This window comes from Pezoporus occidentalis, unplaced genomic scaffold (assembly GCF_034315485.1).
Source record: "Pezoporus occidentalis ecotype Australia unplaced genomic scaffold, CSIRO_AGI_Poc_V1 ctg46, whole genome shotgun sequence".
Classification (NCBI taxonomy): domain Eukaryota; kingdom Metazoa; phylum Chordata; class Aves; order Psittaciformes; family Psittacidae; genus Pezoporus; species Pezoporus occidentalis.
The window spans coordinates 5,830,810-5,852,616 of NW_026915791.1; the positions used below are offsets into that span (position 1 = coordinate 5,830,810).

Genomic DNA, 21,807 nt, shown 5'->3' on the forward strand with positions numbered 1-21,807 from the left:
AGCAAGCCCTTCTTCCTGATAGCCACAGCGAGGCCAAAAGCTTTGGGGATCGGGAAGGGATGAGAGGCATCTGCTGCAGAGATGGAGGCTATCAAAAAGACAGGCGGGAGACCTGTGCAGAGCACTTGTGGGCAGCAGCTCCTGGGGCTTGACAAGGCCTGGCTCCATAAACCGTGCAAACCCCCTCAAAACCACAGACCTTGGTGCGGAGGGCGCTGCCTGGACACTGCAGGACAAGGGACCGGCTCCAGAGCCCCGGGAGCTGCCAGCACCAGAGCACGGCTGCCCTGGGACGATGGGCTCAGGGGCATGCACTGGGGAGCTCTGCCCCAGAACAGCCAACAACTTCGTGTAGGGGGAACAGGGGGCTCTGCTCCGTGTTAGGCACAGCCAGTGAAACAAGGCAGCTCAGTGTTCCTTCACCAGGGCACAGCAAAGCACTCTCCAGTTCTGGTTTGTGAGGAGGAGGGCTTCATCCTGCAGCAAGGCTCAACAGCTGGGCTCCCACTCCCGTCCCGAAGACGAACCCGCTCTGCAGCGCCGGGAGTCCCCGGGGAGCAGAACCCCTCGCACCGCAGGGGAAGCAGAACCGAGGCCGGGCGGCATCGGAGCCTTCCCCATCCGCCCCACGGCGGAGCTGCCGGCGCAGCCCGGCTGACCCCACACGGCCAAGCCGGGGAACGCAGGCGGCCGGCGGCGGTAGCAGGGAGTGGGGCCCGGCCCGGTGCTGGGCTCTGGCTCCGGTGACACCTCCGTGCCGCAGGGCCCGAGTCCTCCGGTCGCGCCGCACCGACATGGAGGCACCTCCTCACGGCCGGAGCAGCAGCTCCCCTCGCAGCGGAGGGTGCCCGCTGGGTCCGGCCCCTCCAGCCCCCTCGCTGCCCTGCACCTCCTCGGGGTGAAGGAGAAAGTGCTCAGTGAGAGGCAAAGCGAAGGGGAGGGCTCGGGGCCGGCCTGCAGAGCCCAGCCGTGCCGCGTGTGGCACCGGGAGATGCAAAGATGTGCTTCACCTGAAAGGGGATCATAGAATCAACCAGGTTGGAAAAGACCTTTAAGACCATCAAGTCCAACCTTTCCCCAGCGCTGCCAAGGGCACCATTAGCCCCTGTCACTGAGGGCTTTGTGTAAACGGTTTGTGAACACTTCCAGGGATGGGGATTCCACCACTGCCCTGGGCAGCCTGTCCCAGGCCTGAGCACCCTTTCGGTGAAGAAATTGTTCCTAATCTCCAGTCTAAACTCCTCCATGCCCAGCTTAAGGCTGTTTTCTCTTGTCCTATCACTTGTTACTTGAGAGAAGAGACCATCCACCGCCTCGCTCCATCCAGACTGCAATACACACAGCCACCTCTCTCTTTGGAGACCATCAAGAGAAGCAGCTTTGGTTTCCAATAGCACCCCCAGTGCAGGGGTTACCCGATCGTACTGGTGACCCCATTGCCTTGAGCAGAGCACAGCTCAGCAGAGCTGCTCCTCATGGGACATGGGGGGTAACATAGACACGGGTAACTGGAAACAGCAGGATGGGAGAGCTGGTGTAGAGTGGGGGAAGAGAGAGGTGGTATCGACCAAGCACACCCCACAGTCCAGAGCGCAGGGGTGAAAGCCTGCTGTGGAGGCCCAGCACTGCCAGGTCAGTGGTGGAGGTTCACCTGGTGCCATACATATTCATTGCCAATTAGCCCAATTTACATCTACCTAACTATACATGGCAGTGCCTGAGTGATCACCAGCCTGGAGACACAGCCACAGCAGCTCCTGTTTGAACAACAGTGTCTGCGTTTGGTTTCAGACTCAAACCCCAAACCAGTCTGACCAGCTGGAACCCAGTTTCAGTTACACCCTGCCTTGCTCTCTGGGTGACTTGGTGTGTAATGATCTCACTCCCAGCACACCTCACCTGGTAGCTGCCTCCCCAGGTATCCACACACACTGCATCCCCCTCTCCCAGCCCTCCCCAAGCCATGGGACAGCTGCTGGCTGCTGCAGTAACAGCACAGTGCTGTGCCCTGAGCTACCGCAGTCTGTGCAGATGAAAGGGTGCGAGATAGCAGGCATGGGAACGGTACCTGCCCCCTCTGCGGGTCATTGCTTCTGAGACACCACTCCCAAGTCAGATAAAACAAACAATTCGTTTTTATTAGCAGAGTGAGCGCACAAAAACATAAAGCAAGATGTCAGGTTTACTGCTTAGGCCATGACAGGCTGTGGGAAAAACAAAGAGATGGAAGAAACGATATGAGAGAGACCATGAAAAGCCATGGAGGACTCAGACCAGCCCCAGGGACACTGATGTAGATGCCCATGACAGGGAGGAGCGTGCAGTCAGATTGCCAGCAGGCTGGGGGCAGGGGTTTCTTCCCTTCCAGCCCAGTGAGGCAGCTCTCCTGAAGCTGCACCTGAGCATGCCCTGAGCTGGGCACGGCTACACCAGAGCCTTCCAGAGCCACTGTGCCCTCAGCCCTGAACGGGTCCAAGCATTTAAACTAGCGTCTGGACATAGATTTATGCTTCTTACACACACACACGTGCACACACATGCAAATACACCCTCCCTCCCCCACCCCCCAATTTCCATTCTTTCCACAGAATGAGTTTTCCAAGAGCAGCAGGCACTGGAAGTCTGGGGATTGGTGCCAACTTCAGAGCTGACAGAGCATAGCAGGTACTTCAGAATTAGCAGCTTCTGCCCCCAGCAGACGTCCTCAGCTCCTAGAGGTACAAGCCCAAACCATAGGTGAAGAGCAGTACAGATCTGGGAAGCACCTCACTGCAAACAGCCAAGGGGAATATATGGACCCTGCCAAAGTGGGGATTTCATATGTCAGGGATGAGCTCTGGACCTCCTGGGGCTGGAACAGGCCAGCAGGAGCAAGGAAGCCTGGGGACATCAGCTGGGTATCCAGCCCACTTCTGTGCTCTGGGAGATGGCAGGGACTCGGGTCAGGATGCGTGCTTGGACGAGAGCGCTGTAAAATCAAAGCTGCCTCACAGATGCAACTGTGAGGGAGCTGGGTCCTTCCACCTTCCTCTTGCCATCAGCAGGAAAAGTAGGGACATTCCTTTTCTTTCATTTGAGAATAAATAGCTATTTTCTCAATGTGTTTGGGTTCAGAGTGAACACTGGAAAAGCAAACAGAGCAAATCACAGAGAGAAAATAGTGGACACGTACTGTACATAGCAGGCTGTAACATGGCAGCCAGGCATAAAAAACTCTAGGTGTGCTTTTCTGTTAAAAAGCAAAGCCTAGGGATTAAAGCAGGTATTTCTGCTTCTTTCCATCTCAAAACCAGGAACCACCGGAGAGTGTCACAGAGCCCCTGGAACAGATCTGAATGGTTACATGAATCTCACAGCCCTCGAGAGGCTCACCATGACTCGGAGGGCTGCTGGGAGGCAGGGCCACCTTGCAGAGGACTGGGGGAAAGGGAGGAAAGTAAGAGATTGTGTGGAAGAAATTGGCACTGCAAACAAAAACTTGGTGGCTCTGGTGAGCTTTCACTATTCACCAGTGCAAAGGCTACTCAGATCCAGTCCCAGGGTCCTTCAGGAAGTTGAGTGGAGTTGCGCTCCGGGTTTGAGCAGGAAGTAAGATGTAATTCAGAGTTTCACTGGATTGTTTGAGGTTAGGGAGGGACAGACATCACAGAGCATCAAAATGCTCCCAGATCCTCACTTTCCAGAGCAGCCATTTAGCCAACACAATCACAAACACTAGTACTGCCAAATCACGGCTAGACGTTGGCCTGACAAATGTCTTCAAAGGGAAAACGTCCTTCAGGCGCTGGCCCGTGTCTTAAAACAGAACTCCAGAAGTTCTGGGGAGTGCCCCATTACTGGGCTGGAGGGGGAGAGGCTGTTGGTCAGACTGGTTTGGTGGCACTGCTGTAAAACAGACGCTCAGTGTCCTCTGTGGTGGAGAGGGTGGAGTTGGTAGCAGTAGATGGCTGATGCCGGCCGCTGTTCTTCCTTTTCTTCAGGAAGAAATAGCCAATGATGGCCAGGACCACCATGATGCAGATCCCGAGGAGCACAGCAATCACTACCTCAAAAGCACCTGTGGGGTTACACAAACACATTAGAAGCACTGCTCCACACAGCAGGAGCGGTCAGAAAGAAGAAAGCACAAAAGCCACTGCAAAAGCTGTGCTGGCAAAGAGAAGAGGCGGACAATAGCTGGCCTGACAGCAGGTGCTCAACAGGGCAAAGAAAAAAGACAACAACCACACGGCATAAGGGTATGGCCAGGGTATAGCCAGCCTGTCTCTCCTAAATTATGGTCCCCATCATTCCCCAGATGCAACACGCCCCCTAAAGGCTATTCAGTGACTTCGACAGAATATCAAGCCCTTCCAAAACGCGGGCTTTGCTTTGTATGTCAACAGGGAGGCCACCAAAGGGTCGCAGAAATCATCTCCTGGTTGAGATAAGGCTGTCAGAGTGAGCTATGGTGGACAGGCTAAGTTTGTGGGAAAAAGTCTGTAGCAGTGCTGTGAGCACTTGGTCTTTTACAACCAACCAAACTCCTGCATCATCAGTGGAGACCATCAAACATGATGCATTCAGGAGCTGGTGTGAATTTGAAGACTAAATCAAACTTGAGGGTTGAAGAACAAAAGTGTATGTTTTCCAGAGGTCTCTACTGCAGAAAGAGGCCTTCCAGCTCTGTAGGGAAAGGACACGAACCTTAATGTGATATTCTTTTAAGAACTTGTACTTAAATAGCTTTGGTGTTCTTTACAACTGTAAAGAACAATTGCAGGGAAGTTATATAGGGTCATCGGATTTCCAACATTATTCCCGTACCCACTGGTCCCTCTTTTTTTGCAAGTCAGTGGTCCTGAGGTGAACTTGGTCCTTAGGAAGAATTCTACTTGCACTTTTTGATGTTCAACAGTGGAACATTCATGCAAGTTGATGGAAGGAGAATCAGGAGCTTCTGATGGCAGCTACTGAGTCACGGACAAAGGAGAAGTTGGACTACAGATGCACAGCGCACAAAAGCATCTCTTCCCACTGCTGGCATCCCACACATCCCACATTGCTCCCTCAGCTTCAAAAGGGGGTTGGAACAGAAGGCTATCATTTGTAAGGAAAGATCAAACAGGATAAAAGCAACAAGCAAGATCTGTAGGAAAAAATGTTACTCACTTAAGAGACCACTTTGGGGCTCAAATGATTCCCATCTCCGGCCAATGACATCTGCTTCTGAATTTGGAGCAGACAGGAGGAAAAAGATTTTACAAAGAAGGTTGGGAACAAGGGGTAAGACAGGTTTCTGAGGAGCATACTTCCAGTGCTCTGAAAAGACTGAATGCATACAACATCCCTCTTGACAGCCATGGTACTGAGCTCTCAGGGCAAGCTGTGAGGCACAGTGTAGCTGTAGAAAAGCAGCAGGAGTTTGCCTCCTGACAGGTCCAGTCTGGCAGAACTCCTCCTGTTTCAGCTGTTGGCCTCCACAGCCACACATACAAAGCTGATAGCGTCAACTTTTCCCTCTTGTTTGTTTAAAACTTCAGTCTAATATGTGTCATTGAGGATTTTCTTGATTTCTCGTCTCCCAGTTGGGGAGAACTGGAGCCAAGCTAGAAAGTTAGGTTCTTTCTAGAGAGGCCATACCTTATCTCTGGTTAGTTTTGTCATCCTCTTCTGTCCCTTTTTCAACATCAGCACCCAAAATGTTTTCCAGCTCTGAGAAATGACAGGCTGCATTGCAGAAACATGCTGTAGATACACCCCATTTCCCACAAGCCATCAGTCACACTGAAGAACGCTGTGATGGATGGCCAGGGTTTGAGAGCAGAGCTGCTTTGACTGAAAGCTCCTAAATCACTGCCTCTTTTGGGACCACAGAATTTAATCTGGAATGATTTTCATAATTTCATCAGTAAAACTTTAGCCTTCACTATGTCTGCTTACTTGTGATGCCTGAACATGATTTCATGCACTCGTCCTCCTTTTCAAAGTTGTTGTTGTTGCCTCCACAGCCCCCATAGGTGAAGGGGTCACATTTCTCAGAGAACGGGTTGTAGTACCAGCGAGGGATGCTCTCGGTGCACTGTCCAGTATCAGGCAACTCCACACAGTGATCTGGCAAAGCAAAGGAGATGTGCTCTAGCCCAAGCAGAGTAGCAACATCTTCTGCTCCCAACAGAAGAGTACAAGCACTCTGGCAGAGGAAATCCATGGCCAGAACAGAGGATCTCAGGTCCCCACCACTGCCCAGTTGCCAGCTGCTCAATCTGGCATTGCCACAGTGAGATGCCATCTGCCCATAAACCCAGCTAGCAGGGAGGAACATCAGAGGAACAGTGTGCAGCTGTGCTAGACCTTGGATCCAGCCTCCTGCAGGAATGATCTCTGCTCTTCGGGAGGCAGAAGGGAACAAGAAGAGCCTGGACACACAGCAACCACAGTTCATCTTAGGTCTCCGCACTTGGGATATACTCTTTTAACCAGTGACAGTACCACTGTTTACACCGGTACAAACAAGACAAAGATATGGGACTGAGCACAAGCATATGCCATTACTGGTATTATGCCATTGCTGTGTCACTCACTGCTTTGGTTTGTGCTATTTCTAAAACCAGCCATTTTTGGAATTATACAAGGAAGCAGTTTTACCATGAAACAACAGACTGAAGAAGAAAACAAAAGCTGGTAGATGTCAGCCTACGGGACGTACCTTGCTGGTGTGTGACATTGATTTTCTGTAGTCTGTTGAACTCACGAGCATCTGCAAGAGCAACATTTCATGTTAAACTTCTGTCACCAGCTGAATGCAAAAGAAAAGCTTCTGTCCATGCAGACATGAGCAGACAGGGGTTTCCTGCACATTCCGCTATGACAAGCCAGGGAAAGAGAGAGATAATTTGTCTCAAAGTTGTGAGAGGAACATGGGAAAAATAAAATAATGAGAAACTATTCCCAGTATCCATTCCACAAATACAGAGACAGAACTAAGGAAAACAAAAGCTGCTTCCTTATTATATTTTTTCCATCAAAAAGTATGGGGAAACTGTTATCACTCCAGTAGTGCGAAAGAGCACAAGTGTAGGATATGAGAGGGCACGAGGGATGAATTGTAAGCTTGCAACCTAGAAAGGCAACAGGACACCCACATATAGGAAAGAGACTAGGGGAACTCCATCAGAAGAGAGGGAAGGAGGGACTATGGGCTTGGGCAGCTTACCACTGTGCATTTACATTAACATAACACGAGGATGTTAAGGGGACTGTGACACTGGACAGACTGGGATAAATCATGGTTTCATTTCCCAACTCCCTGCTCTATGAGAGCAGGTAAGGTCATCCAGTGAGAAAAATATGGGAAGAGGTGAGAAGGACAGGCTCTGAAGTCTTACAAACAGGTGCAGAGAAGAGAGTTGGAAAGTATTTAAGAGGCAGGAAACATCCCAGAGGGAAGATCAGCTCTTGCAGTCAGAAGAGATACAGGAGATGGCAGAATCTGCAAATACAACACCACAGGAAGAGATAATGCGGGGTCAGCAGATAAGAACAGAAGGCACCAAAAAGCATTGAGTCAACACCTGTAACTTACATTGCTCTCATCCACAGGCAGATACTAAGTAGTCTAAGACAGAATTTGAAGTACTTACATCGTCCACAATACATCTCATCTGATCCATCAGCACAGTCAAGAGTTTCATCACACTCCAGATAAGCATCAATGCAGCAACCATCCTTGCATTTGAAGAATGGGGGTTGACACTTCCCATTGCACACTGCATCAGAAACAGTTCAGATAGAGCATTAAAATTCTCCCTGCCACACAGATGCTTTATGAAGGACTTAAAAGCTGTTGATAGGGCTGGCAAACAAAAAAAAAAAAACCCAGATGGGTTAAGTTCTGTTTTCAGTGCCACCCTGAGCATAAATGAAACACTGCTCTGGGAACAGTGATGCTTCCACTCAGAAAATAAGTACACAGAAAAGTGGAAGCAAGAATGAGCTACTCAAGAAGAATAGAGACATTGCCCAAAAGAATATGGAGACATTGCCCAAGCATGGGGGATTAAATTAGGAAAACCAAACTGAAACCTGCACACTGGGCTGCAGGAACCAATGGAGAGGAGCAGTTACTCCCCTTTGATCCAGAGGTGGTCCCAAATGCTGAGTACTGTGCCCAGTTCCAAGCTTCCCAGTGCACAGAAAACATTGGCATACTCAAGTGAATCCAGTAGACTCAGCAAGGGGCTGGAGCACAAGACCTAGTGTGAGGTTTTGGAACAGACAAGAGACAGGCTCCTTTTGGAGGTGCACAGTAATAGGATAAGCAGCAACAGACACAAGTTGCAACAAGAGAAAATGATTCAGTATGAGAGTAAAGTTATGACAAAGATCAAACAAAAATCTCCTTTATCAGATACCCAGAACTGGACTGGATGCAGTCCTGAGCAACCCAATGTGACTCAAAGCTGACCCTGCTTTGAGTAGTGGGTTGGACCAGATGACCTCCAGAGGTAATCCCCAACCTGAATTATCCGATGGCATGAAAGTGAAAGGCGTAGTAAAGACATGAATCTCCTGTGCCTCCCTTTCCACACTGAGTGAGTGCTAATCAAAAGCCACAGGAATGGACGTGAGACACCCAGCCTGAGCTCACAGCAAGATTACACAGCGGTACGGGAGGCTCACCTGGCTGCTGTCGCCCACCAACAGAACCTGAGAGACGAGGGAAAAAATAGAACAAATTTACCACCACACCCTTTTGTCAGCTCAAGATCAGCTTCATACTGCCCTCATATCTCATCTAAGAAGTGCTTATATTCTGGAAGCAAGCCCTGTAGGGGTTTTGGAGGGGAAATATGGATGCCCATCACCTGGAGACCCCAGATGAGTAGTACCCACATGAGGCAGGCCTGGAGGAACAGAGGGGAACTTCCCACCACGAGCTAGACCATTCCCAAATGGGAGTGAAGCACTTCTGGCTCCTTCACAGTACATTTCTACCCAGTGAATTTAGGTTTCAGATGTGACATGAAGATTTGGTGAGTATTTCTGCAGCCAGAGATACACCAGGGACAGTGACACGGGGAGCAGTGCTCCAGGAGCTGGGTCAGATACATTGGCAGTGACCCCATTCATAATTAGCCAGGTCTCCTCAGCCCTCTGGGCTCTAACTAGCTGCCAGCCAGAAAGCTGCAGTACCTGCCTACGGAGTCATCCCAATCCTATGGGAAAGAGGGAACAGATTTCTGAAGAAGACTCACCTCTAACATTCTTGCAGGCGAGTTGACACTCCTCTTCCCTTAAATAGTTATTCTTGTTGGGCTTACAGCCACCAAAAATGAACTCCTCACACTGCTGAAGGCTCGGGTTGTAAAACCAGCGTGGAAAAGATCCCCGGCACCAACCCACCTTCTTAGGAGTCAAACAATGCTCTATGATAAAGTCAACACAAAAGGCTCTGGTTAGCTGGCTTTGCCTTCACATCTACAAAGGAGAAACTCTTCCAAAGGCCTTATCTGGAAGAGTTATAAAGTCCTGAGCAGCATGGAGAAGGTGAGCAGGGAATCCTGGTATATATTTTCTTACATGGAAGGCAGGGTCAAAAAATCAAATTAGAAGGTGCCACATCCATAAAACAAAAGGAGCTGCTTTTCCACACAACACATAGTTAAGCTGTGTAACTACTTGCTTCAGGATGCTGCTGTTGTGCAAAGATTACACACAAAAAGGGCTATTAAACACAAAGACACCACCTTCTGCTTAAAAAACCTCCCAGCTACAAATTCCTTGGCACTAGCCAAGCATAGTAAGGATTTACTGATAGCATGCCATGTTCTTGTACCCTTTCCAGAGTATCAGCCTCTGGACACTGTTGAATGCAGTGTACTGGATTCTGCACGGACCATTAGTGCCACTTGACATGACTCTTCTTGTATTTTTATGGTACCTGTGGTAGGAGCACAAATTTCCCGCTTAGCTACTAATCAACCATTTGTCCAAGAACTCTGTGATCCTAATGCACTTGTGATGCTGAACATTTTGGTCATTAAAACCAGCCATTAATAAAGCAAGCCAGGGACGCTTTGAATGTCAAGCAGGCAGCTCCACCTATCCTGCAGCTTAAGGAAATTAGGGCCTTCACAGCGAAACCATGGAGTCAATAGGGCATTTCAGGTTCTCCTCTCTTACAAACTCAGCTGCACCCCAGGCTTCAGCCACTCTAGCGTCACCCAGCAGAGGGCATGATGTGCAGACAGGATGGGGTTGTTGTGGGCACCTCTTCTGCAAGGGGATGCTAAAACCCTAAAACAGACCACTATGAATGTGGAGACCTTCCACTACTGGTCAGGTGCTGGCTGTTACTGGGAAAAGCTGACATGCAAGTCTAATCTCTTGGTTGTGCTCTTCTCCCATCTACTTCTCTGAGAAGAGCATCACCCAGGCTTGGGGACTCCATCTAGACATCCGTGGGCTTAAGCTCACCTTCAGTCTGCTCAGAATCCAGCACCGTGATGGTGATGTTGGTGAAGTCCTGCTGTTGTGCAGTGTCTGTAACAGTAAGCTGGAAGACGTAAATCCCTGCCTGTAGGTTGGAGATCTCTACTTGATCGTCTTTGTGCTTCTGAGAATGCAAAAGAAAGGCTTATGCAGAAGAAGTACCTCTAATGAGGGAGTGAGTGAAGCCACGCAAAGCCCATGTTCCTGCATTAGGAAGAAAGCAGCTTGGCTACAAACGCCCAAGCAGATGTCTGGCATGAAAAATGTCTCAGTGCTGTACAATCCCCCGAAATCCATGGGCTGGTACCCAGCTGGAACAGCAGTGAGAAAGAGTACCACAGGTGTAAGTAGATATTTCATATTTTGGGGCATTGTGAAGGCACGAGGGACAATAAACATTTTTGGAGAGGACTGAAACAGTTTTTATTTTACTTTTTAAGAAATAAAACTTATTATGAATCCTTTACTTAGCACATAGGGAATAAACCAGGTGTATTTAAGATATATACACTCTTTCATCTTGAATATGACAAGTATATTCCATTTTAGAGATGGAAATGAGTGCACATTTTTGCCTGCTGAGAGGTTTCTAAAAGAGAGGGAATTATTTTTGTCAGAATAGAAAGCTGTGATTACTGACACAAAGGCTGTGTGGAGACCTCATAGCAGCCTTCCAGTATCTGAATGGAGCTTATAAGGATGCTGGGGAGGGACTCTTCATTAGGGACTGTAGTGATAGGACAAGGGGTAACGGGTTAAGACTTAAACCGGGGAAGTTTAGATTGGATATAAGGAAGAATTTCTTTCCTGTAAGGGTGGTGAGGCACTGGAATGGGTTGCCCAGGGAAGTTGTGAATGCTCCATCCCTGGCAGTGTTCAAGACCAGGTTGGACAGAGCCTTGGGTGAGATGGTTTAGTGTGAGGTGTCCCTGGCCATGGCAGGGGGGTTGGAACCGGATGATCTTAAGGTCCTTTCCAACCCTAACTATCCTATGATTCTATGATATTTGCTAACAATACTGGGCCTTCATTTCCATGCTATCTACCTTTTCTGGTTTTTGTTTCAAGAGAACACAGTGCTGCTTATGGATCATCTTAATGTAGTTAACAAAGAATAATACACGAGGACTCTTTTTTGGGGTCTGGTTTTGCTTTGTGTACCCTCACACAAGTTACTTTGGTTGTGATAGGGGAAGGGAAAAGGAAAGGAGCACTTGCATATTTGCAGAGTGCCCTTGGAACTCTACAGCTAGTCATTGCACCTTCAAAATCAGCTGTGGGCCTCATGCACTCATTTGCTAATTCTTCCAAAAGGTGCCACAAGATCTCTGTATCAGCTCCAAGGCTTTCCAGGGCATTTCACACAAGTTTAACAGTAATCATTTGCTCTTCTAAAGCCACAGTTCACATTTAATATCCACCAGATAGGCAGTGTTCACACCTTGGAGATCTTGGAGCCAGTCAGGAGATGTGGCTTCTGCTCCAGCTCAGATACAATAGGAGGAGGAAACTATGCTCTAAAGAGAGGCAAAGTCCAGGAAAAAACCCAGAACAGAAGCAGATCCTGAGGCTGGATTATTCAGACCCAAAGGAGTAGAAGCACCAGAGCATAAGTAAGGGCAGGCCCCTAATTGAACTACAGGAGCTTGGGAGCAGAATCAGCTCTTGCACCAAAGCTGCTTCCCTTTCAAGTACTCCCACCCAGGAAGAGGAGGTGTTGCTAAGGAAGCTTTGAGATGGCATCCTGGTGCAGGGAGCCTGCAACCCGGTGAGGCCAAGAAATGCCATGTCCCCAGTGCGAGAGGCTGGGGTTAGCCACAAGGACACAAGGAGTGCTCCACAGCCTTTGGGAACAGGCTTAGGGGTGGACTGTCTCAAAGAGGGAAGTCAGTGGCTGTGAGAGCCCAACCTAATGCAGGTGACACTGAGCAAGCTGCTTGCTTCCTGCAGCTCCCTACCTTCATCTCCACGGAGGGGTTCCCAACGACCTGTTTCCATTCATAGCTTACTATCCCTCGGTCATCCGTGCTCTCTATGCCTCTCAGCATCACTGGCTCTCCCGGCTGTACCCTCATGTCCTTGGCAGTGCGGGCTATTGGAGGACGGTCATCTGCAGAAGAAAGGCAGAACAAGGTTTGAGTAAGAGGCTGAAGGGTCCAGTGCGTATCTCCATTACAGGAAGACAAGGGAGGCAGATTCTTCTAGATTAAATCAATACAGACTTCAACCACTGAAAGGAAAACACTTTCATACACCTGTACTTGCAGCCTTAGCACGCAACAGGCAATCGATACTGTTATTACTGCCCTCACTAATTTCATGATGCCACAACCCATTCTGGCAGTGCCTTTGAACCAGTTGGCTCCCTGGCCACTTCTGCCCATAGGAACCATTGTAAGAGGGTGTCCCTGTAGCTCCAGCCATTGAGTTCTGTCTGTTGGACCACATCCTCGCAAAACAGCACAGGGCAATCTCCACCCTTCACTTAGGGAGATGACCTGGTGTGAGTGTTGAATGTGGAACTGATTCTCACCATTCCTGCCACCATCTCTAAGCACTGTGTTAGCATACCTAACCAAGGCTCTGCAATGCAGGATTTGGATAGGAACTATCCCTCCACCACCTTATATTCCACCCCATTCTCTTGACACATATGGTTTAAATGCCATGGCACACAAATGGCACACAAATGCCATTCATGAGATCATTATTTTTGTGCCATTCCATGGATTAGCTCACCAGCAGCTTCCACAATCCATAAACACGTTTCCAGACTGTAAAAGATGAAAACTGATCCCTGGCTGTGCCAGCAAAACCCGCCTATACAATGACACCATTAAGCCTGACTCATAACTGCTCTCAGCCTCAATGCCTCTGATCACGGGCTTTCTGCAGAGCCCATAAAACTACACCTGGTAGTGCCTGTACCGAGTCCAACGTTCAATGTCCAGGTTCAACCTGAGTCTTTTGTAAAGGCACCGATTTATAAGCTAGATACAAATCACTCAACCATTACACTGTTATATTGACTGTGACTGAGGAGGAGGATTAGTGCCCAAACCCCTTAGGAAACTACTCCATCAGGTAATTATTTTCACTGTTGTAGACTTGCTCCTAATTTCCTGTTTGAGTGTTTCTGGATTCAGGTACCAGCTGCTGACTCTTGCTACAGCCTCCTGAAGGGACCTTTAATATAAGGCATATACAAATAAACATGACATTCAAAACAAGCTACATTTTAGTTCCCTCATCACTAAACTCAGTAGGATCGTGGGCTTTGCAACATGCATTCCTGCTCAGTTATCACAAACCCACCCAGAACCTCCTATTTTCTAGTATCTTTTACCAACTGAAGCCACATTCATTCCACCCTGGTCTTACAGATGCTGCTGCCACCAGGAAGTCACAGAGGAAACAAGCCTTCCCTTGTTTACACATCTGAGCATTGTGCCCAGCCTGTTTGGCTACAGAATCAGGGAGGGTTTGTGTGTGCCACCTTCTGACGTTCCGCCTCCAGGCTGCTCCTGTCCCATCACTTGTTACCTGGGAGGAGGGACTGATCTCCACCTCACTCCAACCTCCTTTCAGGCAGTTGCAAGGAGTGGTAAGGTCCCCCCCGAGCCTTCTCTTCTCCAGACTAAACACCCCCAGGTCCCTCAGCCATTCCCCATCACACTTGTGCTCTAGACCCTTCACCACCTCCATTGCCCTTCTCTGGACCCACTCCAGCACCTCAATGTCTCTCTTGTAGTGAGGGGCCCAAAACTGGGCACAAACAGAACCTGAACAGAGAAGACAAGCAGAGATGCCCACCCTGGTGTCCTCTCACCTTTGGGTGAGGCACTCCTTCCTCAGGGCTGCATGCCACAGGGATGGGTCCTACCTCAGCCTGGCACAAAGGCTGCTGAAAGACACCCAGCAGGGCCAAGGGAGCCCGACACCTCTTGGTTTTGATAGGGTCAGTAGAACAAATACATGGAGTTTTGCTCTATTTACAAGCGGCCACAGAACATTCACAGGTGAAGGCCATGACTGAAGTTGGCAACACCTTCCAAACCAAACAGCCCCAAAAGCACCTTGTACACAGCACTACAAGCTCTGGAAAAGGGACACATTCCTGCCATGGAGAAATGCAGCCTGGTCCCTGCCACCCAACTGCCAGGGTGAGCCCAGGAGGTGACTGCAATTGCACAAGGACAAGACCAGTTCTTCAGCCGCACAGAGGCTGATCATGAGCTCCCAACTCCAAAGCATGTTTTCCCTTCCCGTCTTTAAACATGTACACTTATTGCAGACCAAGCACTTCTCCACAGGTCCATACAGCTACACTGGGTTGTGGATTGCAAAGCCTGGCTCTACTCAATGAGTCAGCAACTTCTCCAGATCCCATCTCTGAGGAGCCAAATCCCCTGAGCCTCCTCACCTCCACAAGAAGCAGTCAGGAGCATTTGTGTATCTGTGGTGACTGCCAAGGAGGAAATCCCTCTACAAATGAAGGACTTCAAGTCTCTGCCTCTTCTCCTCAGGACATCTGAAAGCTCAGTGGCTTTGGAGTATTTCTGCTACACTGACTGTATGAAGCTTTCAGTGGCAATGGGGCTGTTCTCCACCTGAGCCTCACAACTGAGTGCTGACTGAGGCAGAGTACTAGCAAACTGCTTGTAGAAGGGAGATTCTCCATTGTGTGTTGCTCTGAAAGCCTGTTTGAAAAAGGAAAGTTACCTTTGCTATAATGCTCTTTTGACTGTGGAAAGTTTCTGCTGTAAAACTCTATAATTAAGAGGGAGATTAAAGCTTTATGATGCTGCTCTGTACTGCGTGCTTTTACTGTGGAACATGCTCCTGGAGTCATGTCATTAAGTGACCACTTCCTCTTCCATTTATAAAATACATTGGAAGGTGAAATTTATTTATGATCCCGCAGAAAAGCTTGATAAAGTAAATCCAAAATGGTTAAAGCCACATCTGTGTGGCTCACAGTGTATTCCTGCACCAGTGAAATCCTGCAGCAGGATGCCTTTGCTTTCAGTATGGAGATTTCTCTTTTAGAGCTCTGATACCAGCTCTTGCCCTGGAGACACAGATGCACAGAAAACCAGATCTCCTCCATTCCAGCGCGCATGCAGATGAACCCTGAGTACTTGAGGCTATAAAGCAATGCTTGAAAGTACCCAACAATGATTCAAGGTTGTCACTAGAAAGAGCTGGAAAGCTTTCTCATGGTCACCAGAGGGGCTTTTACAGCCCTTTGTTGTCTGCCATTGGAGAAGCAGCTTATGGGGACACTGAGGCACTGTGAAGCAAGGACCTCACTGGGCACAACTGCTCAATGTAGACAGGAGCAGAAATGAGGCCACCCAAATTCCAGCACCCACGAGACACACAACCTCAGAGATTCCAGGGGTCAGAAGCCAGCTGAGCTGGCCTGCTGCAAGAGAAGGTGGGCAGAGGCAGGAGCAGCAAAGGCTGAAGCTCTGCTCTTGTGATGCTCGCAGGGAAGTCATTCAAAAGTGAACAGCTTTCAGGGAGCGTTCATTCAAATCGTGCCCACCAACACTAGAAAACTCTCCATTGCAACAGGCAAAGGTAATAAAGGTGATGCTGCCACACTGCTAATTTGCCTGAGGAGGGGCAGAGGGAGATGGGAACAAGGCAATGCAACAAAGCAGAAAGAGAAATACAGGCTCCTTCCATAAGGATTCATTCTGGATGGGCAGCAAATACAGTCACGCTAAAGCCATGAAGTTTTCTGACAACTCATGCAGAGCCGAGCAGCTCTCAGCTTTAGTTACTAGAGGTTTCTATAGCGGTTTGTAAGAGGTGTACACAGCAGGTCAACTTCAGCTCTCCAAAGCAGCACAGCATGACTGAATGGGTTGTGTTTTCAGCATAAGGCAACTTGTTGCTGCTGCCAGGCTCCTTCCATCCTTCCTCAGGGCATGGGAAACCAGGCTGGTTTGCTTTAGTGGGCAGAGGGAAAGACTCTCCCACTAAATGGTCTCCATGAATGGTCTTCATGCCATTCAGTGACAATTGGTTTGTTCCCCTGGTCTCCTCAAACAGCTCCAGAGATAAGATGTGAAGTATCCACAGCAGGCGGCAGGTCAGTGAATTCTGCATGACAAACAGGAATCTCCCTGCAAGTGAATTTCGCAGCTTCTCTGGGCACCCTGTACCAGGGCCTCACCACCCTCACAGGGAAGAATTTGTTCCTAATATCTAACCTAAACCTACCCTGTTTCAGCTTAAACTGAATGTGCAGTTCCAGCCCCTCCTGGCCACACAGGGATGCTGGAGGATGAGCAGCTGGCTCAGGACTGAGCAGCACCAGCCAAGGGGAGACCAGTGTCGTGACCCGTCTCAGCCCCAGCCAGGATCCAAGCACTGCTTGTTGCAGCTGCACTGTGCCCATAGAACAGAAAACATCATGGGACCAAGCATGTGAAGACGGATGAGCTTCAAACCTGGGAAGCTCTCTTCATTAGGGACTGTAGTGATAGGACAAGGGGTAATGGGTTAAAACTTAAACAGGGGAAGTCGAGGTTAGATGAAAAGAAGTTCTTTACTGTGAGGGTGCTGAGGCACTGGAATGGGTTGCCCAGGGAAGTTGTGAATGCTCCATCCCTGGCAGTGTTCAAGGCCAGGTTGGACAGAGCCTTGGGTGACATGGTTTAGTGTGAGGTGTCCCTGCCCATGGCAGGGGGATTAGAACTGGATGCTCTTGAAGTCCTTTCCAACCCAAACCACTCTATGTCCTATGGTGAGGCAGCAGCAGACGGATCCTGAACACAACCCCAGTGCTTCCCATCTCCCACTCAAAAGCCCTGAATTCAGCAGGAGGAGGATGTCACCAAGCATTTCACAACCACCACAGAAGGCTCAGTTCAAGAAACGGACAAAGGTTCAGGGAGGTTATTTTCCACCTTCACACCCAGAACTGGTCTGCCCAGACCAGAATAAGCTCAGAGTAGTTACTTAAACACCGGGCTCCATTACTACCAATAAAGTGCCTGGTGAGCCTGCCCCTCCCGAATGAGCCAGGCAGAAAACTCGCACCAAAGTTCAGGCTGGGGAATCGTTTAAGAGGATGGTGCCTTTTAACAACAACATCAGAGACTTGGGGCTCTACGTTAGCTGGAACAGGAGAAAGACACAGCCAAGCTGTCATCACCGGCTTATAAATGACTCAGACGCTCTTGTGAGTTTCTCCAGAACACTGAAAAACCACTCAGAGGATGTGCAGAAGCCAGATTTCAGCTGTATTCATTGTTGCCTCTACCCCTAGGTTGGCTGCAGTGGGTTAGAGCAAGGGTGTTTCTGTTCCTGTGTTCCATTGCCAGCAGTTCCACTGTGGAGCAAGAGCAAACATACACAGTGCATCCCCCCCTCACACTGTCCCTGCTTTCAGCTGCTTCTATCAGCTCCAGAAACACTCCAAATCTGCCAATTCAGCAGCCTCCAGCTGTGCTCTCTCTTTCAAGCGTTCTTCAGTCTCCTCCTGAACATACAGAAACCTCCCAATTCAACAGGTCTGCTCCCTGCAGTAGTGAGGGTCTCGCAATGTGTGGCTTTCTTGTTTCACGTCACCCACTGGGGTCACTAAAGATGTATTTCACCATTCACTAGAAACAACATGCTTTTAATCCTGCAGAGGACATCGCCACATGGACATAGCCTAAAGGCTCCTAGGACCCCTGAGAGCAGCACATAATGAAAGGGATGGATGATAAAGCAAGACATAAGCTTCCTGCAGACCTTTAGAGCCAGTCTCAGGGGGTTGACAATAACTTAGGCTCCAGAGCAGCCACAGAGCTTTGCATTTTAACAGCGATACAGCACAACAGCAGGAAGATCAGACAGTTCGGTCTCCAGCCCAAAACCTGGGCCAAGACCTTTTTGCCTGTAAACATTTGGGAGGAAAACCTGACATTCCAAAACCAGCTTCCTTAACACTCATTTCACCTGGTCTCTTCAGGCATCCTCAAAAGGTCCAGAAGCAAAAATGCCATACAGCTTCCTTATGCTGCTGGGTGGACACACTCGGTGGCCAAGAGGCTCCCTCATTTGGCCTCCTGCACCTTTGTGTGCTTCCCCTCTTTTAGGTGCCAGTCAGGCTCCCACCTTCCCGCCCAGACCCAATTCCAGCATCATGCCGCAGGGGCTTGGGGTTTGGATCTTTTTGTTTGGATCTGAACCAAAATCAAGGTCAGCATTCTGAAGTTCTCAGCTGCTGTAGGAAGGAGGTCCCAGTTCATGGGGTCTGATTTGGCCCTTGTTATTATTTGCTGTTTCTCCAGTAAAATAAACCTTTTTCATCTCTGGATTAATGAACTAATTATCCTCCATCTCTTTTCCTACCAGCCCTTTGATGTCATCCAGCGTGATTCAGAAAGCTTTGGGTATCAAAGACAATGCCCAAGAATGTCAGGAGAGGAGGGAAGCACATTTCCCATCGAAGCACAGCATGAACATTGCAGCCTGATCCAAACATGAAGCAGTGAGCTTCCCAGTGTCTGTTACTGCAGCCTGGCACCCTGCACCCTCTGAGAGTGCCAACACAGGGTGTAGAAGGGAACAAGCCCTTCCTACATGCACAGCTATCATGGCATGTGAGCAAGGAAGGGTACACCTGCCTTGCAGAGTATCCCCAGCAGCATGTTTCCCACTTCTCACTCATAAGCCTTCCAGGGTTTTCCAGCTCCACCACTGTCATCCCAGCATCTGTGAAAGTAGCGTTATGGGGATGGTTCTCAAGGCAGCATCGGCTGTCAGCGGCTAGGATGCTCCAGGTAGGTGCCATGGATTGGGGAATACAGCACTGCTGGTGGCACATGGAGTACAGTGACCCAGGGATACTTCCTAGGATCCACACACATGCCATGCCAGGCCCTGGGACCAGCCAAGGGAGAAGCGGGTTGCAGTCTCCTGGTACAAGGTGCTGGTCCACAGAGATGAAGAGGCTGAATTGCTCAACACTACACTGTATTCTGATCCAATCTTGTGAAATCAGGATGTACTGGGGATGATGCATTCCTTTTTCCTCCTACAACAAAGCATGTAGAAATGCAAGCAGCTGCCAGCATGCCACCGCCAGTCCTGGCGATGTGGGCTTTACTTCCTCACGTGGAAAGGATTTTAAGCCTGGAATGAAGACACAGAAGTACTGCAACTGTGAGGGAGAGATTTACTAGAAGGCCCTAAAATCCAGTGGGAAGCAACTAGGAGAGACAGAGGACAAAAGGAATACCTCTGCCACATCCCTCTTCAAACCAGTGACACCCAAGGGTGGCTCCATAGGAGCCAAAAGCCCTGCACTGCTACTCAGGACGGACAAAGCGGTCAGTGTGGGGTTTGGTGCCACTGCACACCTCCAAGGCTCACAGGCTGGCATATCCCAGCAGAAGATCAAAGACCTACTCAGCTCATGCCATAGAGCCCAAGCCCATGTGTCCACTCCCCTGGTCGTCATCACAGATCCCTTCCCCACCACGGCTGGGCTGGGAAGGGGTTTGAGGAAGATAACCCATACATATCCCCTGATACACGTATACAGACCAGACACATACCCAGATAAACCCATACAGCCCTGCCCAAGCACCAACATACAATAAACTGGGTATGGCTGGCAAAGTCTCAGCCACACCAGAGACACGCCAGCCTTGCCAGGCTTCCTCTGAAACATGGAAGAAGGGGGCAAAAAGAGGAGTTGCCGTGGTTTCAGTGTTTCTGAACACACCGCATTCCTTTGGAGACAGCCAGCTCCACATCAGCTTGTTTTCCACCTGGTTTTGTGGGTCTGGGTGCAGGGAACCAGAGGGGAAGAGAAACCCACCTCCAAATGGGAGGTTTTCTATCAGCCTCCCCCAGCAGAAACCCCACCTCAACAAGCAGCGATATGGAGACACCTCCCCACCCAGGCTGCCGCTCACAGCGCTGAGGCTGTGGCTGAAGCAGAGGTAAGCGGCTTGAGTCCTGCCTCCAGCCCCTGAGCAATTACGGGGTTAAGGCAGCCCTTTAAAACGCGGGGATGTGTGGATTTTGAGAGGATTTCACTTTCCAGCCTCAAAGGCCTGGCGGCAGGGAGCAGGGAAACAACTCCTTTTGCTCTATAAGGATCAAAACCCAGCTTGCATTTGGTGAACAATCACTTCACCCACTTCAAATAGGTTAAAGGAGAGTTCCCTCTCCATTCACTAATAGGTAAACTGAGGCACAGCTCTTAAGTGAGTTTATCCAAGTTAGGGAAAACCTCTATGGCAGACCATAGAAATAGACCATTTTCTATACAGAAACCCCATCTTTAACACTGCTTTATCCTTTGGTAGCACAAATGACAGTTGGAGGAGCTGGCACCAATGGCCATTAACTCTTTTCCAGCCCCGGTTTGCACAGATCCATTAGGGACACCTTACCGTTCGACCTGTGATCCTGCATTGCCAGGTAGGAATCGTACACGTCCTTCCTCAGGAAGTTGAGGAAGCCGACCTTCCCGGCAAACCTGCACACAAAAGCCTGCTCGTAGAGGCAGTTGAGGAGGAAGCAGCCCCGGATGTGGTCTTCCTCCGTGCCCGGGTCCTGCTCCACAAGAGCCAGGTTACAAGCAGGCTCCCTACAGCAGGCTCTTATGCAGTCCCTCCTCCGGCGGGCCATGGGCGACGACAGGAAGGTGGCTCCATTCTGGACAGAGGCGTCTGTATCCAACACCAAATCCGGCATTCCTGCCCTGAAGTCCTCCAGGCACGTTTCACCGAAGGGTTTTCCCTCCTGCCCTTCTCCATAGTCCACCGCCAGCACCAAGCAGACCCAGAGCACAAAGTGCGGACCTGGGCTCCCTCTGGCCATCTTGGCGCCCCGATCCTCACCACCTTGAGACCTTAATCCCTTCCTGAAAGAAGGGAGAAGAGAGATGAAGGTGAGAGTGACGGTGTCCAGATGCGGGGCTAATGCGTCCCCCCACCCTGCAACACATCCCCACGTACAGGCTCTCAGCCCCTACCTGGGCTCCGATGCTAGGAGCGGGGTGTCCGCCTCGTCCCCGCTGTGGTTCACCCCTCAGGTGTGCCCTCGGCTGCATCCAGCGCAGACAAAGGCCCGCGGATCCCAGGAAGTGAAAACCAACTCCCCGGGAGAGGGGGGGGAACCCAAGGCACTCCCCTGCGAGCTGAGTTGCGTAAGAGGAAGGGGAGGAGAGCGGGGTGATACCGGCGTCCGCTCTGCGAAGGGAGCGCAGGTTCCCTCCCATGGGAGCCGTGTGCACGCAGGTGTAGGCACCCACTCGGGATGAGCATCCTGCCGGCCGGGTGCTGGCTGCATCCCCGTGTTGAGGGTGCACCC

At 49.9% G+C, this 21,807-nt stretch overlaps 2 protein-coding genes across 2 annotated transcripts in view; one reads left to right on the forward strand and one right to left on the reverse strand.

The window, feature by feature from the left end:
- The window catches only part of INO80 (INO80 complex ATPase subunit), a 370,843-nt gene that overhangs the window by 301,825 nt on the left and 47,211 nt on the right, over positions 1 to 21,807 (forward strand). The window lies entirely within an intron of this gene.
- Positions 3,479 to 21,610, reverse strand: SPINT1 (serine peptidase inhibitor, Kunitz type 1). Its single transcript, XM_062635781.1, has 11 exons — positions 21,470 to 21,610; positions 20,886 to 21,358; positions 12,432 to 12,583; positions 10,459 to 10,597; positions 9,237 to 9,407; positions 8,662 to 8,688; positions 7,623 to 7,748; positions 6,689 to 6,739; positions 5,923 to 6,093; positions 5,152 to 5,208; positions 3,479 to 4,057 (listed from the first exon to the last, which is right to left on the reverse strand). The coding sequence occupies exons 2-11, from the start codon at positions 21,313 to 21,315 to the stop codon at positions 3,864 to 3,866; spliced, it is 1,518 nt and encodes a 505-aa protein (XP_062491765.1). The 5' UTR covers positions 21,316 to 21,358; positions 21,470 to 21,610; the 3' UTR covers positions 3,479 to 3,863.

Excerpts from the sequence above, each read along its gene's own strand:
- SPINT1 (XM_062635781.1), bottom strand. The coding sequence starts at position 21,315 with ATGGCCAGAGGGAGCCCAGGTCCGCACTTTGTGCTCTGGGTCTGCTTG. Across the intron at positions 8,689-9,236 it reads CGCCTGCAAGAATGTTAGAG|GTTCTGTTGGTGGGCGACAG; the intron begins GTGAGTCTTCTT and ends CTCGTCTCTCAG. Across the intron at positions 6,740-7,622 it reads TGAGATGTATTGTGGACGAT|ATGCTCGTGAGTTCAACAGA; the intron begins GTAAGTACTTCA and ends TTGCTCTTGCAG.